Source organism: Neolamprologus multifasciatus, chromosome 15, assembly GCF_963576455.1.
Source record: "Neolamprologus multifasciatus chromosome 15, fNeoMul1.2, whole genome shotgun sequence".
Lineage (NCBI taxonomy): Eukaryota > Metazoa > Chordata > Actinopteri > Cichliformes > Cichlidae > Neolamprologus > Neolamprologus multifasciatus.
In genome coordinates this window covers 24733182-24751274 of record NC_140453.1, presented here as the reverse complement: position 1 = coordinate 24751274, position 18093 = coordinate 24733182, and the positions used below count along the sequence as shown (strand labels likewise).

The window sequence follows — 18093 nt, the reverse complement described above, 5'->3', positions numbered from 1 at the left end:
TAAAGATCGAAGGAATAAATGACCCAAACACCAGCCACAGAAGTTCAAATATTCTCGCGAGGATGGAGGATGATGGTGGTGTGAAGCACGCTAAAGTCTCAGCAGGCCTGCGCTGGACTAATAAAGAGTTTATAAAAGCACTTCAGTGTGTGTGAATTTCCAGACTGGGTGTTGCCTCTGATAAGTTCAAAACCAGACAAATCGTATCAGCACAGAAGGGACGACTGTGGGCGAGAGAGATAAGGAAAGAATGGGAGAAATCTACACCAGCTCTCTCTTTCTTTTCCCAACATATGATGATGGTTTAATTAAACTTCAAACAGAATTACCGTCATTAGAGAAAGAACACATCCGCTGAAGGCTCTGCTCACGCGGCCCGGTGCAGACACGTTTATCCGCACAGCAACACTCACCTCCAGGTGTGTACAGTATAAATCACCTGGTTATATTAATAGACTATGTTCAGTTTAAACCAGTTCAGTTTAAATCATACAGCAGCACTCCTTCAGGTGATTTATGTTGTAAATCTGTTCAAAGCAGATTTAAAACTGACTCCAGTCCTTTTTTATTTAGATTGGTTATTATTTCAAATGTTTTAAACACAATTAGATAACTAAATTACATACACTATATAATTACCTCAGGGATTATTAAAGTGTTCTGATTCTGTTTCTAAAATCGTGCAGAAATGTAAGTTTATATATATATACATATATATATATATATATATATATATATATATATATATGCCTGAACCCCCTCAGTGAGATCATTGACAAGACTGGCTACGGATACCGACTACGGAACAGAGTAGTTGTCAGCCACCTCCTGTACATGGATGACATTAAGCTGTATGCCAAGAGTGAACGAGACATCGATTCACTGATCCACACTACCAGGATATACAGCAATTATATCAGAATGTCATTCGGGCTGGAGAAGTGTAGTCGGCTGGTAACAAAGAGAGGGAAGGTAGTCAGAACTAAGGGGATCAAACTACCAGAAGGCAACATTGCAGACATAGAGGACAGTTACAAGTACCTGGGGATCCCGCAGGCGAATGGGAACCATGAAGAGGCTGCTAGGAAAGCTGCAACCACCAAGTACCGGCAGAGGGTCAGGTAAGTCCTGAGGAGTCAGCTGAACGGTAAGAACAAGATCCGGGCTATTAACACCCACGCCCTGCCCGTGATCAGGTACCCAGCTGGTATAATAAGTTGGCCAAAGGAGGAGATAGAAGCCACTGACATCAAGACAAGAAAGCTCCTTACCATGCATGGAGGGTTTCACCCCAAGTCCAGCACCCTGAGGCTGTACGCTAAGCGGAAAGAAGGGGGCCGGGGACTGGTGAGTGTCAGCACCACAGTCCAGGACTAGACAAGGAACATCCACGAATACATCACAAAGATGGCCCCAACTGACAGTGTGCTCAGTGAATACCTCAGGCAGCAGAAACCCAAGAAAGAGGAGGGAGACGAGGAACCATCATGGAAGGACAGGCCCCTGCACGGTAAGTACCACCGGCAGATAAAGGAGGTGGCTGATATCCAGAAATCCTACCAGTGGCTGAACAAAGCTGGACTGAAAGATAGCACAGAGGCACTAATCATGGCAGCACAAGAACAAGCTCTGAGTACAAGATCCATTGAGGCTGGGGTCTATCACACCAGGCAAGACCCCAGGTGCAGGCTGTGTAAAGATGCCCCTGAGACAATCCAGCACATAACAGCAGGGTGCAAGATGCTAGCAGGCAGGGCATACATGGAACACCATAACCAAGTGGCCGGCATAGTATACAGAAACATCTGCGCCGAGTATAACCTGGAAGTCCCGTTGTCAAAATGGGAGATGCCCCCAAGGGTGGTGGAGAATGACCGAGCTAAGATCCTGTGGGACTTCCAGATACAGACGGACAGAATGGTGGTGGCTAACCAACCGGACATAGTGGTGGTAGACAAACAGAAGAAGACGGCCGTAGTGATCGATGTAGCGGTTCCGTATGACAGCAACATCAGAAAGAAGGAACACGAGAAGCTGGAGAAATACCAAGGGCTCAGAGAAGAGCTCGAGAAGATGTGGAGGGTGAAGGTGACGGTGGTCCCAGTGGTAATCGGAGCACTAGGTGCAGTGACTCCCAAGCTAGGCGAGTGGCTCCAGCAGATCCCAGGAACAGCATCGGAGATCTCTGTCCAGAAGAGCGCAGTCCTGGGAACAGCTAAGATACTGCGCAGGACCCTCAAGCTCCCAGGCCTCTGGTAGAGGACCCGAGCTTGAAGGATAAACCGCCCGCAGGGGCGAGTGGGTGTTTTTTTTTATATACATATATGTGTGTGTGTGTGGGGGGGGGGGGGTATAAACATGCAATAATATAAGCATATTGTATTTATATCAATAGATATGGTGTTAAAGTGCTTGATAAGTGTGTCATTTTGCTGCATGTAGCAGAGTAACACAATGAAAATCACAATTTAGCTAAAAAAAATATGAAAGTCTCAAATTATATACCTATAAAAATATTTTATAATATTTAGTATTGCATATCAACAGTGACGGCTAGGCAGTGTGAGAGTTAGAGAATATGTGTTCAAATTCTGAAAACACTGAAATATGGAAATTTTGCAAAGTAACTGCTGAAGGAAAGAAACATTTATTTATTCTCATTAAAAAAAAGCAGACCGCAATTTACTGAAACAGACATTTAAATATACTATAATTTATACTAAAACTATAATTTTTTCAAACTACAGTGTTTGTTGAATTGTCTGACAAATAAAAAAAATTACATTTAAATGTCGGTTTATATTTATAAAAAAAATATGTTTTTGTGCAATTTATTGCTTAAAATTGTATGCAAACATGCAAATATGCAGTTTATTCAAGGGAAAACACACACTGATGATGATGAATAAAAAAAAAAAATCCATTAAATTTGATGCACTTGGATTAATTACTATTTTCTATCATTCTCACTTTTTAAAATGATGAGACATGAAAGTCCAGGTACCTGTTGGTAATATAGGAAGGTGTGTGTGTGTGTGTGTGTGTGTGTGTGTGTGTGTGTGTGTGTGTGTGTGTGTGTGTGTGTGTGTGTGTGTGTGTGTGTGTGTGTGTGCTTTAGATGTGATGGAGCTGCTGACAGGTATTTTCTCCAGTCTGGACTGTAACAACCTCACCTCTCACACATTTACTGCAGTTTTTCCGGAGAGTTCCTGAGTGTGTGATGAGGTGTTTGGAGATTAGAGGCTTAAACTCCTTCAACACTCTTCCACCTTCATCTCTGCTGGGAACTCCTCATCTTCTCCTCTCAGTTCTCCTCCTCTGCTGATAAAGTGAAGGGTCTTCAAGGGTTCTTCGCTGAGCTGGGAGGTTATATTTACTGACTTATTCCAAGTGCATGCGCATATCTGACAAAGTATGAAAGTTCCAAAATGAACTACAAAAAAATCCACAGGACTAAACTGGACTGTTACTGCACTCGTGTTTCTGAGAAGAAGTCCAGTTCTGCTACAATCCAGAAAAAACATTTTCTGGTCCTGCATTTAATTTGGTTCTTCTTCAGTCACCTTCTTCGCTCACTATGTGTTAATAGACCTCTCTGCACTGAATCATACTTGTTATTAATCTCTGGCTCTCTTCCACAGCATGTCTTTTATCCTGTCTTCCTTCTCTTGCCCCAAACGATTGCGGCAGATGGCCGCCCCTCCCTGAGCCTGCTTCTGCCGGATGTTTCTTCCTGTTAAAAGGGAATTTTTCCCTCCCACTGTCACCAAAGTGCTCATAGTGCATAGTGCTAATGATTGTTGTTGGTGGGGTTTTAAGCGTCTTGAGGCAACTGCTGTTGTGATTTGGCGCTGTGCTTCTCTCATTCTGTTTCTGTTCTTGATGAGACAGCTTCTGCTTAACTTAGCTTTTCTTAGAGGGGAGGTGGAGGAAAGGTCAGAGGTCAAGTGAGTGTTAAAATGAACCTAAGAGTCAATAACGGTCAGCGTTTACATCTCAGTCGCTCTTCAAACACTCTCTGTCATGTTTTAATATCACAATCTCTGCGAGACATTTAAACACTGCTGATTCACACACACACACACACAAACATCTGCATCATGAGAAACACAGGTCAGGTGACAGGAAGGAAGCGGGGTAGTGCTGCACCTGCAGGTTATTCGTACCGCACGGCTCCCAGAGGACGCATCTGTGAGCTTCCTTCATCACAACAATGGAGCATTCTGTCCTCAGACAGCAGACATTCATACAGTCTGTGGGAGTGCATTAAAGCTGCTGATAAACACCCCTCAGCCCCACCTCCACCGGCATGCAGACGTCCTGTAAAGGTGTTAAGAACGCGCTTCAGTTTTTTGCTTTGAAAATAAAGAGCTCTCACATACAAAGTGGTCAGACGTAGTTTCTGCACAATCTACTCTTTGGTTTAAAGTTTCGCCATCGATGTGCTGATGTTTTAATATCTGGTACTGCTGGTGAGCATTTTCAATGAAATCTACTTCCTATCTGAGTGTCGGCAACACAGCACACGATCATCAGCAATACAAGACACATGTAGAGGTTTAAATAATTAAATAAACTGTAATTTTATTGTTGTTTTGGGGGAAAGCAGAACAAATGTGTCAGACTGTTTTAATGCAAGTACAGAATTCACATCTATCCATTTTTCTGAATGCTTATTCTACTCAGGGTCACGGGAGGCTGGCTGGAGGTTGGGTGCGCTCAGAACTGGTCACTTGTCTGTCCCCGGGCTAATTCACAGCAGGAATGGGAAATAATCCAACCACCGCAAAGAATAAAAACATGAATACACCCCCTAAAGTGTCAGCATATTCATTCCACACCAAACAGAATGTGGTTGGTGCTGTATCGTGTTCTTTTACACATCGGCCATATGTATATGTATTTATAGAGAGTATTCAGGACTCAAAGTATTCAGGACTCTGAGGTGTTTCAAGAGATGGTATCTGGGCAGGATGTGTCTGTGCTTTGTCCAAACACCAAATCACAGGAAGCTGCTAATAAAAACATGTCAGGCATCAATCACTCAATGTGTGTATTCACAGAGAAGCTGATTTCCTTTTACCAGAAGAATCCACAAATCTGCTGTTTCAGAGAGCATCCTCAGACAGCAGGCAAGTATTTTACTGTACCACGTTCCACCAGTGTCATGATGCTGTTTAAGATCTAAATATAAACACAATGCAATGATTTGCTAATCTCATGAATCCAAATTTCATAGACAATAGAACACAGAAACACATCCACATCCAGACGTGCATTTCATGGAAGGCCTTCATATTTCAGCAGGAGGATGCTAAACCACAGACTGCATCTACTCCAGCAGCACAGCTTTGTAAGAGAAGAGTCCGGGTGCTGAGCTGATCTGCTTGCAGTCCAGACCTTTGACCAGCTGAGAACATCTGGAGCATCATGAAACCCACAACAGGACAAAGCAGAGGCAGGACTGCTGAGCAGCTAGAATCCTCCATCAGACCAGAACGGGGCAACGTTCCTCTGTTAAACTCTACAGCTACTCTCCTCAGCTCACAGATGTTTACAGTCTAATGTTAGAAGAAGACGGGATTCTGTGCAGTGGCAACATGGAGCTGCGCAATTCCTACAGAACAGAGCATCAACTGGTTCCACGTTCAAATTCTGTGTCTGTGAACTCAGACTCAGTGTCTAGGTGTGGTTCTGTATCATTGGTCTGTAGATTTTATATATGTGTACATGCTGCAGGTTTGTAAGGTCACCAGGAGGCAGGCTAACAGCAGTGATGAGCTGTTTTTGGTACTTTGTCTCCTGCGGATGAGACAGACGTGTGAGGATACCAAGAGTGTCTCTGTGCTGAAACTAAGTGAAACTAAGGAAATCAGTGAACACTGCCCACTGCATCAGTCATCGTCTGAGCTTTTAACATGTGTTTGATTTGTTTTTAGCTTCTTTGTCTTGATGAACTTTTCGAGCAGTTAGCATTCGATGTACACGGCTACATGCTGTTAGCTTTTTGGTCCGGATGGATGAATGGATGGATGGATGGATGGATGGATGGATGGATGGATGGATGGATGGATGGATGGATGGATGGATAATGGATGGATGAACAAAAGTCCCACAATCTCTGCAAATTCAACGACCCACATTCTACGTAAAGGGTCAGGCAGCAAAACTCAAGGATTTCTGTACCAGTTGTGGGAGTGCTCCAACGCCACCATCTTCAACTGGAGCTGATGAATATCGTCCCCATACTGCTCCGCATCCATTATAAGATTTGCACTAATGGACCCCAGCAGCAGAGGAAATGCCATGTAACTGTGGAAAACTCAGCTCTGCAAACAAAACAGTCCTGCTGTGGAGGAGACAAAGGAGAGCGACACGAAACTGAAAGAAAAAGGATCAAACTCCAGACAGCTGCAGATGCAACACCCTGAAAACAGGCCGAGAGGCTGAAAGGGTTTCTGCTGCATGATTTGCATGTCCATGGTGCTGCTTGGAGTCTCACAGGTCCTCCCAAAATTCAAAGGAGTTGTGACGTGAAACAGCATGAGCTGAAACTGCACAGAGGACTCTGAAGCCTCTGCGGGAGGCCCATAAAGCAGCAGTTATCTGCTCAGACACGAGCCGTGCTCCATGTTGTTTCTGAGCACACTGCCTTACTATAAAAAGTGATGTGCCCGAAGCAGTGCTTAAAGCCTGAAGGAGTCTGAAACCACATCAACCACGTGATTCAGCCCAAGGAAAATATGTTTAACTAACTGTGTGAGGGTTCATTGAACAGTCTGTAAGGACACTGTAACATGATAAACCTGATAAACATAAAAAAGGAAGACAGAAAAGAAAAAAACGTCTTTTAATCACTTTAACAAGTTATTGCAATAAAAATAGAGTTTCTTCTTATTTTCTGGAAAAAAGATGACAATTATGGTGTGTGTGTGTGTGTGTGTGTGTGTGTGTGTGTGTGTGTGTGTGTGTGTGTGTGTGTGTGTGTAATGGACGTCCTGTGGGAACGAGGGGTCGAGTGGTGTGAGGTCCGAGGCGTCGTAACGACGGACGGGCGGCGAGCACCATTTAACTGAGAATAATACACCATTTCCTCCCATTCTCTCTCTCTCTCACACACACACAGTGCATAAACAGACACACACACACCTCCCAGTCATGTTCCCTTGTTCCAAAAGGATTTCCGACTCACGGCCCAGCACTCCGGCTCAGCGCTCCCTGAGATATTACCCTCTACACACAGAGATATTCCTCCCTCGACACGCTGCATTTCCTGCTATAGGATGGCCCTGCTTGTCCTCTGTGACCCCCCGACACCAATAAACCTCTGATATCATCAACACACACACACACACAGAACCGGGAGTGCGTTGGCAGCAGCTTCTCTTGTAAAACAACTTTAACTGAAACTAACTGTGTTTCGTTGACATCTGAGTTTCTGCTCATTTATTTTCGTTTGTTCCTTTGTTTTCCGTCTCAGCTCAGAAGCAGAGGTTTTCTTTCTGACGCTGTGTGAGGCTGCATGAACTGAGCTGTGTTAGTTTGTCCCAGATGCAGTCCACAGCTGAACTCTGGGATAGTTTCACCTGAGCTCCACAGCTGCAAGGCAACACCTTGGAGTGAGACTTTTCAGTCCAGCAGAAACCCAAGCTTCTGTTTCTGTCAGTGTTTGGTGCCACTCTAACTAATATAACAGTTATTGTACTTCGTTTATCTCCATGATGGGTGGATGGACAGTCAAATATTCCATTTCCTGTGTGTTGTCTCACACTTCATTCATGTGGGAGATGGAACTAAAACAGCAGCTTGAGCTAAAACTTCTGGACCATGCTCAGTGCCACAAAGTGACAAGAATGTGACGATGAAGCACAAACTCAGCACAACCCCAAAGCTGGCACTTTATCTGAGCTCCTCTGTGAGCTTGGCTCTCAGCTTTGTGGTAATAAAGAAAGATTTTCATATTATGGTACGGGTTTGTGTAGATACACTGTGGACTTCATATGAATAATGCTTAAGTGATGTAATGAGTGTAGCTCTTCTTAGAGCCGAATACGAGCCTCATAAAATGAGTCAGAGTTGTTCCAAATTTTAGCTTTACCAAATTTAAAACAACAGAAATGAAGCACAACAACAGCAAAAACTACGGTTTCACCAGGCGGCCTCATCAGCGGTGCAGTGAGAGAGACCTGCAGGATGGATATATGAAGGAGCATCACAATCCTAAAGTATTTTATTTTGAAAGTTGATGGGTTTAGTTCACCTCCTCTCCTGTAAGTCTTTTGTCCCTCAGAGTTGACCTTCCAGGAGAGCGAAACCTGAGGACAGCTGACTGCTTCATTTTTGAAGTGATGAAATAAAAATTCAGATGTTCTCAGAATGTGTACGGACTATTTGACTCCAGCTAAATTAAAGTTGTTACTCGACTGGTAATTTGTTGGAAGTGCATTACTGTCATTTCATGACTTCGTGCAGGCACGCGTAAAGTAAGCAGATCTTTTAAGATTCAAAAATGTAATTACTGATCTTTAAACTGAGTCAGGATTCATCACTCGTGTCTTGAATAACACCTGGAGTTCCTGCTGTCTTCATTAACTGACCCACATCAGAGGTTTCCATCCCGCAGGAAAAATCTGAGATTTCAGTGCATTTCAGATTTGAGCTTTAATGAAGGCCTTGCTGTGTAGATGTGTAGACAGACTCACTGTTACAGTAATTACCCGGACAGAAAGAGGAGGAGCTCAGCCAATGAGAGGGTGCTGACAAGCCCACTTGAAGTTATCAGAACGAACGGAGAAGCGGTGGGGGTGGGGGGGAGAAGGGTGGGGGGGGGGTCCTGTGTGAGTCTGTGTGCTCGTATGTGCGTCAATGTGAGGACCAGTTTGGTTTTAGTCAGTCCTCGCAGTGAGACCAGTCTGTGTATCAGTGTGTGTATCAGTGTGTGTATCAGTGTGTGTATCAGTGTGTGTTGGTACAGTATAATTCCTGCATTAAATCCTTGTTGCACCGCTAACAGATTAGCAGGTGTGAAAAGGCAGACGCTTCTGCGTGTGTGTGCGTGTGTGTGTGTGTGTGTGTGTGTGTGTGTGTGTGTGTGTGTGTGTGTGTGTGTGTGTCTGATATTCCCACAGCTCCTGGCTGTGTTCACTGAAACCCAATCATCGTGTGAGAGAGACCAGACACACACACACACACACTAGCCTTTTTCTGACATGTCATACGTAATGTTTCTGGCCAAAGCATCTTCCCGGCATGGCAGCATGGGATTGGTGGATGCAGGTCCAGTGGGTCAGAGCCTCATTTTAAAGTGAAGATTGAATCTGGTGTAAAAATCAATAAAACAAAAGCAAAGTGACATCACATACACAAAACACAGTTCAGACTCACAGACAAGAACTTGAAGTAATGATTTGGTGAGTGACTTCTCTCGGTCAGGACGTTTGGCCCTCTCTGCTTCATGTCCGTCAACTGACTGTGGGTGTTTCGTGCTCAGCTCTCCTAGCATTTATGTCAAGCTGAGGTCCAACATCTTACTGTGTCTTGAGATACAACTCACCCCTCTTTACTGCACGATGGTAACCGCTGATGTCTGTGCATCAGTCTCTTTCATCCTGCACAAATCCGGCCAACACTTCCAAGTTCGTGTCGTTTTTCCTACTGACCACATTCAGCTTCCTGACCATCTCTCCAACGTCCTTCTAGGATGGAGTGTTAGAGTTAAATGGAGTGTTAAAGAAAATATTATTATTGCTTTGAGGGGAAAAAGGGATATTTGGACCAAAATATTTGATGTATCTCTAATTCCATCACACCACAGAGACCAAAGCTCAAGCTGCAGGTTTTCACTGTTAAGACGTGCCTGAGGACCCTTGGTCACCACCTTCACTGACCTCCTGCCTCCAGTGGGCTGAAGCTGAATGTACCCGAAACCTTCATGATGCCATTCAGCCTCCTGCTCTATCAGCCTCTTGCTAAAGTGCTCTGAGCAGTCAGTGAGACGAGAAAAGTACTTTATAAACTCTTTTTAAAGTATTTTATACTATGAAATAAAGAATCAGTGGGGGTGAGCTGCTGAAAATAAAAGGACCTCAGAGCTTCAGAGGACAGCAGTGCGGTGCAGCAGTCACTCTCAGACCTGCTGCCTGATATAATCGTTGTTTTCTGACGGCCTCGTTCCCATACACGCACGCATGCGCACGCTCGTGTACGTGCGTACTCCCTCCGAACCAGACGCACCTCACAGTGTGTGTGTGTGTGTGTGTGTGTGTGTGTGTGTGTGTGTGTGTGTGTGTGTGTGTGTGATTCCCAGGCTTCGTGGGAAAGCTCCAGCGGCAGAGGAGGAGGAGGAGAAGCAGGAGAAGGAGGAGAAGGACTCACCGGTCAACAGTCCAGTCTGCAGCCGACACCCAGGCCACCTGTCCCGGACTTCTGGGCGGACACGCACCGCTGAGAGAAACCGGAACCCTGTGAAACTAACGTGACTTTTATTGGGAGAAAACGTTTTTTGTCTCAGGAACCTGACCCCCGTGGATTAACCGCACACGCTCTTAGGGCACATTAACACCAGATCATCAGGACCCACCGGGTTTCGATCATTTATTCACTCCTGTCTGATCTCCGGTCAGCAAATTCGCAGGAATAAAATAAGTCTTTGAAACCTTCGCGTCTCCTCCCGGGACAGACGGCCACATTTCCCCGCCAACAACGCGCTATGAAGCGGCCGTGCGAGGACAGCAGCTCCGCGGAGAGCGAGGTAGAGGAGACCATCGACGTGGGCAGCGAGAACATTTATCCGGGGTGAGAGTTCACACACGTTTCTCTTTTTCTTATGACAGAAATGAAAACATTGCAGTTCGTTTAGCTTATGTCTTTATATTTCACATCGTTTCAACCTAAGTGTTGACGTTCACGGAGCTCTTTATTACTGATGTGTCTAAACAAACATTAATCGCCCTAAAAATAAATGTGAGGAATTTTAGCGGTTCATAAAATATCACAAAAGATTATTGGCAAACCTTTCATTTCTAATCAGATTTTCCAGTGAATGAGACAAAAAAGGAACATAAATAAGACATGTAAATACAGTTTTAGAGACTTTGTGCTTCAAAAATGAGTCAAACAAAAACGTTTGCTAATTCAGCAGATCTCCTAAAAACCGAGATGAGCACAAGCTTTTAATTATTCCTGAAAGAAAAGGCAAAGGAGAACAAACATGACGAAAACTGCGCTCGTCTTTACTGAGTGATGTCACTAAACCTTAAAATCCGCTCAAAGCTGGAAAAAGTTCAAAACAATAAAATTTTACTTTCAGCTAATTTTCCCTCCAAATTACTTTTCATGGTTTGTTTGTTTTGGTTTTGTTTTCTTGTGTGCATCATGGGCTTTTTCCTTCTTCTGAGCATGCTTGAAAAGGCCTGAGAAAACCAAATTCCACAGTTTGTTTATTTTCCGCAGACACATGAAAGAATCTTTGGTAAGATGTGGCTCTCCAACCACGACGACGCAAGTGATGGCGAGGAAAAAACGCAGAGGGGTAAGGTCACTGTTTCTGTCAACGGATGTGTACAGGAGTATCCAACGGTGACTATTTCAACTGATTTTAATATTTTTTCTTAAGATTATCGAGAAGAGACGCAGAGACAGAATCAATAACAGCCTGTCGGAGTTACGGAGACTTGTCCCAACAGCGTTTGAGAAACAGGTACCAACCGACAGTCTCCTGTTTACCTGCTGCGTGCTCAGTGGGTGTGTCTCAATTCAGGGGCTGCATCCTTAGGAGGACCCGGCCCACGTAGTCCACGAAGGCCGGGTCCTCCGAAGACCGAGAAGGCCAGAAGTGTGAGGCTGTGAAATGGGACAGTCTAGCCTTCAGATTTATGTCACCAGCTGTCTCAGTGGAGTTTAATAAACTCAGCCGTCTGCTTCTCGCTATCTAAAATATGACAGGTCACTGAAGTAAATTCTCGACCCTCTCACACTTCTGTTTGATCAGTTGTCTGTTTGACGTTTATTCAGCTGTGTGTGAACTATAACTTTAATCTCAGCCAAACAAATTTACTCAGGGACAAATAAAAACCAAAAAAAGCCAAACAATAACATTTTTAAGTGACTTATATATCATGTTTAACCTGAGTAGTGAAAGACCACGCGGGGTCTGAAAACGATGTGCCGGGAGTTTGCTGTTATTGCCGGGCTCTAGTGAGCCTTCATCACCCAGTCAGCTATCGAGCTGGTGGGTAACAGACTTCTCCGAAAACGACAGAGCACTTTTGGCGATATGTGGTGTCTTGATAAACGGCCAGATTTTTGAATTTTACACACCTACTTTCTCGCCTGAAAATATGTTAAAACTTTATATTGTGACCCAGAAAGAGCAATATTTCAAACTCTTTAGCTGCTCCTCCACCATTGCTGCATTGACAAGAATTTTATATCATTAATAAAATACTATAAATAATAATTTAATTAATAAAGTATTGAAAAGAGTAATAAGAGTAATATTACAACTAAGTAGCTGCCGCCATTGTTGGAAACTGGAATTGGCTGGGCCACACTATGAATTCTGGGATAGGTTGGGCCACTAAGGATACATCGACCCATTTTTCAAATTCGGGGAAATGAAGGACGCATTTGTCAGCCTAATTTGGAGCAGCCTTCTAATAGGGACATCCTTCGTCGCGTCGCTTTGACGTAATCAGCCTTCAAATACAGCCTCCGAAGGATGCAGTCCCTGAATTGAGACACAGCCAGGTGTCTGTGCAGCGCTTCCACTCGAGTTTTTGATTTTAAATGAATAATCTGTCCACCGTCAGATTAGCGATGGCATTCACCTCCCCGTGTTTCAGTTATCATGTAACTAAAGAAATGTTTAAGGATTATGGCTTTTAACGTTTATAAGACGAATGTGGAACGACAAGAGAAATACATTTGAGTGTCATCTGCTAAGAAATGTTTTCTTATATGGGGAATTTCAAGATTTGACCTTAGAAGTAGAAGACAGATGGATTAATAATTCATGAGGTCTAAAACTAAACACAAGACAGGTGAAGTAGGCAGTGAGGAGTTTCACATACATGTCACAGCGAGAAGAAACCTGAAATAATCAACATAGTTGTCTTGAAAACATTTATCGCAGCGTGCATGTGAGCTTGTTTACAAAATGTTGCTCAGTGCATTAAACTGTTGCAGTCTTAATGGATTTTACAAAAACACAGATATAATCTACAGCAGTTTGTATTTTTAGATTACTAAGCATTAATCACTTGGATGTTACGTTCCAAGTGGAAGATTTTACAGATGATGCATTACATGAGAGTTTTCTTTGCTTAGCAGTTACATTTTAATCGGATTTTTGATCAGAAGCTTTTGTGGATGGACAGCTGCAATAAACTCACTCCAAGTATGCTGCAAACATGGTTTTTATTTCATGTAAAACTTCAGTACTTGGTTAATGTGGATCAACCCGCAGGCCTGGTTTGGAGTCACCCTCAAAAGATGATGTTTTACTGGAATCGGTGTGAACTTTATCTGTCGTCCCTCTCTGTCAGAGTTCAGCTAAACTGGAGAAGGCAGAAATCCTCCAGATGACTGTGGATCACCTGAAGATGCTGCAGGCCACAGGAGGAAAAGGTACCCACATTGCTCCATACTACCAAAATATGATCTTCTACGCTATGGTAACAACAGCTGATTGGTAGCTAGGCCATGACTGATGGTTTGGACTTTGATCTGCTGACCTCGCATAAAAACAGACTTTGGGTATGTACTGGGAGGTCATCAGTGTGAAAGTGATGCACAGTCAGGTTTTGGAATATTTTAAGTTAAGTAGGCAGAAAGTGACTGAATGTACGTCAGTGTGATGTCCTCTGAAGTGATACAAACAGGACTCCCTGTGTGTGTGTGTGTGTGTGTGTGTGTGTGTGTGTGTGTGTGTGTGTGTGTGTGTGAGAGAGAGAGAGAGAGAGAGAGAGAGAGAGAGCTAGAGGGCAGTGGTGAGTCCATGGGAAAACGCTGCAGGGATAAAAGCAGTACTTGACCCTGAGCAGCGCTGTTTGCTTTCATAAAGCGGATCGGTGGAGGTGGGGGGCGGGCAGTGTTGGCTGCATTCACAGGCGGTCTGTGCAGCATTTGTTTGGGTTTACAGCAGCAGAGACGGAACTGAGAGTACGTCTGGCTCTCACAAACTGAAATCATAGTGCAAACGTTTCTCTGGAAGTCTTTGGGAAGCGATGACGGCCATTTCTCACACAGTGAAGATGAGAGAACCTTCACAGACATGAGCGTCACTTGAAAGTGTTGAATATTGTCACTCCACAGGCTTACATCACTTCCGATCTTCACTCCACTGCAGACCTTTTCAGTAATGAGATACGTCACATTGTTTTTAAAATTAAAAAAAAACGTGTCGGGTTTCTGGGATTTAGACTCAGGCCACTTTTGTTTTAATGCTCCTCAGAGCTTCAGACAAACATGAATGAACCAAGCCACAGTAAACGCAAAACTTATGCACAGTACTTTTTATGTTACATCACGTGGCGTAGTGCATTAGGTCATCGTTTTCTCAACTTTGGCATTTTATTATAATTGTGGCTTTGATTAACAGAGATGCTTGTCAAACTTGGGTTTTAGTAAAATTTAGTAAGCAAATAAGCTGAAGGTTAAAAGCAGCATCTCACCTGTCTGAAGGGATCAGGCCTGCCTTCATGTTCAACTTTTTTTTAAAAGAAATTTTAGGCATCTCTGCTGTACTGCATGCTTAATTGTGTGCAGCGCTGATTTTGGAAAGTGCCTGCAGCCAGTTATATTCCAGTCCGCTCCAGAAGCAAAGCCAGGGTAAATAGAAGACGAGACTTTATTTTCCTGAATTACTGCAAAAACAAAGAAACAAAATACAGCTCAGGCATAAAAACGTCTACATATAAATAAATAAGAAAAAATGAGGCAGAAAAGTCAAACAAAAAGAGGGAGCATGGCAGGGAATACAGGGGAAGGACTATTTATACACACTAGCCTGAACATCCAGCAGCAGTGCAACAAGACAAAAGTAAAAGCAGTCACACACACACAAACAGTATCCCACAATTGTTTATGTTTTTGCACAGAGAGGCATTTTTTTGAAAAATGTATTGATAGCAATGTTGAATATTATTACACAGGAAAAAAACACAACTACACATAAAATAATTACACCACGACGCCTCTGCCTTTCTAAATGGAGGGACAGTAACTGCGTGTGTATATGTAAGCGTTTAAAAATTGCAGATAGTAAGAGTAACAGTATTTTGTCTCTATTGTAGACAAATAATCTCTAATTGTAGAAATTCATCTCATGTAAACAATAACGTGGCGCACAGCGCGACGTGAAAACGGGCACATACCTTTGACGTTGCGTGAAAATCTCCAACCTGACAGGAGTTTAAAAAATCTCAGTTTTCGGTGATTCGAAACGCTGTTTACGTGTGGACAAAAGGTCCAAACGCATAGAAACAGCTGCGTTTTCAAAAATACCCGTGTAGGTGTGGACGTAGCGTAAAAGAGTTAGTAGTTTATTTTATTGCTACCTGTAATTTCTTGCAGTTTACTTTTATTTGTTTAATTGTTTACTAAATGTTTGAAGTATGAAATGAACTGCACGGGAGTTTGAAAACAAAATATGTCTGTTGTGGTTGGAGGTTGTGATTGTGGTGGTGGTGGTGGTGGTGGTGGGGGGGGGGGGGGGGGGGGGGGGGTTATTCTGTGCGGTCACATACATGCTCAATAAAGACATGACCAGAATTTTATTTCATAGACATTGTGTAACTGATGTCAGCACTGCTCTGTGTGTCCCAACATGGCACACAGACACAGTGTTTGCATCACCTGCTCAGGTGATCGACTCTTCTTTGTTGTCTTCTACTCTTTTTTAAAAAATTATTATTCTAATTTTACTGGCCAATTAACAAACCAGCTTACAGGTGCACTACTGCTACATTGCATAGATCCTAGCATGGTGCATAAATAGGAGACTGATCAGACACTGAACCCTGAACCTTCAGCTTCACCTGTGCTCAACCAACACCCCCCGCCCCCCCTCACCCCAGAGTGACTGAGGGAAACCTGTTTAGTGTTTCTGGTGACGTTTGTGTTTCTGGTGGACTTTGTAATGACTGGCTGCCCTCATAATTTTTCAATTTGATTTAGAATCTGATTTTAAGCCCCGCCTCCCTCCGTGATGTTAACCCCGCCCTTTTCTGCCTACAGGTTATTTCGACGCCCACGCTCTCGCCCTGGACTTCCTGTCTCTGGGCTTCAGAGAGTGCGTGACCGAGGTTTCCCGCTACCTGAGCGCTGTGGAGGGGCTCGACGCTGGCGACCCACTGCGCTCCCGCCTTCTCTCCCACCTCGCCTCCTGTGCCTCCCAGCGTGACGCCGCCGCCCTTACAACTGCCTCCCATTCGTCACACCACCCCCAGCAGCCCCACCCCCTGCCTCACCCGTTCCACCACCCGCACCATTGGGCGGCTGCTTTGGCCGCCTTTCGTCCTTTGCCCTACAGACTTAGCGGGCTGGTTTCTCCAGATGTTGGAGGAGGCGGAGGCTCCCAGCGCGGTGTTGTCTCCTCCTCATTTTCTTCCCATGCAGACTCCACCTCCTCCTCGCCTTCTTCCTCCTCTTCCTCATCCCTCGTGCTCCCCTGCACCCCCACCCCTCTCTCCGCCTCCCTGCTTTCCCTCTCAGCGTCGTTTCCCATCGCCCTCCACGGAGGCATTCCCATCCTCCCTCACTCCTCCTTCACCTCCTCTGCTGCCAGTCCCCCCGCCTCCTCCTCCTCTTCCTTGCAGACTCCACACAGCAGCAGCGGTAAACCCTACAGGCCGTGGGGAACTGAGGTCGGAGCTTTCTGACTGTGTGCTGCTCACTAACCTCTGCTGACAGTTTAACAGCCTGGAAATGTTTGAGCTCCACGGCTGGTGTTAGCATCTCGTTATTAACTTCTTGGGGATGTTTGTGACTGACTTCCACCTGCTGCTTTCACACACTGGCTCAAATTCAGAACAGGAACGTGTGGTTTGTCTCCTCTGAGCATAGTTTTCATGTTTCAGCTGCTTCAAACTCACTTTGTTGTTTGTTTGTCAACTTTGTTGTTTAACCGAGATAGGTCAGGTTAAATATTGCTTATTACTAATTTACCTCAACCCCACATATACAATGCTACTTGCCCAAATGCTCACTAAAAGTTGAGATGTGAATGCGTCTGCCACTGAAAATAGGTCCCAACAGATGCCCAGTTTCCTCCTGTTTGTTAAAAACTAGCTTATTGTTCCAGTTTTTAAAACTGAGAAGCTACCGACAAGACGCCGGGTAATGCTGCTTTTCACATCCCATTGCACCGCCACACACCAGGTGTTTTTTCACTTTGATGCACCTGCTGTGCGGTCCACATCAGGGGGCTGCAGGGCCGGGGTAGGCACTGGTCTCATGTGTCAGGTTTAACAGCCAGCAGGCTGTGGTTGGTGTTTCTACTTCTGCTTCCTGTATTTAAAATACAGCCCTCCACAGCAGAAACCCTGCACGCTGAAAAACTGTCAGCGTGTCACGCAGCACTGTGAGGGACACATAACTAACCACCACCAGCTTACTGTGCACCCCTCAAACTCAAGCGTCCCGGCCGGGCCGGGTCACCTGAGTTTGACTCTTTGACTCTCTCAGCTGCAGTTTGATGGTGTTAAAGAAATCTGTCCACACAGGTGATTATGAAGCTCCATCTACAGGTGATTAACCACAGACTCCAGCACACCAGCGTCTTTTAAAGCAAACCTGACACAAACTCATGTTCACGTTTAACCTGACTAACACAAACGGACTTCTGTCATGTTTGATCAATTTAATGGAGAATCTATGAAGTGACAGAAAAGTGTTCCCCAACAGACTTCAGAAAGCTCAATATTAAATAAATAATATTGCTATTTGATTATATGAAATCTTCTTTAAAGGTTAAAAAAGATGAACTGTCACTGAACTTTGAGCCAAATATTCTCTGATACCTTGTGTGCCTTGTACAAATAAAGACGACTAAACAGAGTTGCTGCTGTAGTGAAAGCTCGAGTCATGACGTCT

The 18093-nt window shown here is 44.3% G+C and overlaps 1 protein-coding gene and 1 long non-coding RNA gene across 2 annotated transcripts in view; one reads left to right on the top strand and one right to left on the bottom strand.

Moving 5' to 3' along the window:
• The window catches only part of LOC146502159 (uncharacterized), a 125966-nt gene that overhangs the window by 68705 nt on the left and 39168 nt on the right, over positions 1-18093 (bottom strand). The window lies entirely within an intron of this gene.
• On the top strand, positions 9802-18057 carry hey2 (hes-related family bHLH transcription factor with YRPW motif 2). The gene is made up of 5 exons (XM_085133930.1): positions 9802-10794; positions 11452-11530; positions 11615-11698; positions 13545-13626; positions 16237-18057. Exons 1-5 carry the CDS (start codon positions 10709-10711, stop codon positions 16878-16880), a joined length of 975 nt encoding a protein of 324 aa, XP_084990056.1. The 5' UTR covers positions 9802-10708; the 3' UTR covers positions 16881-18057.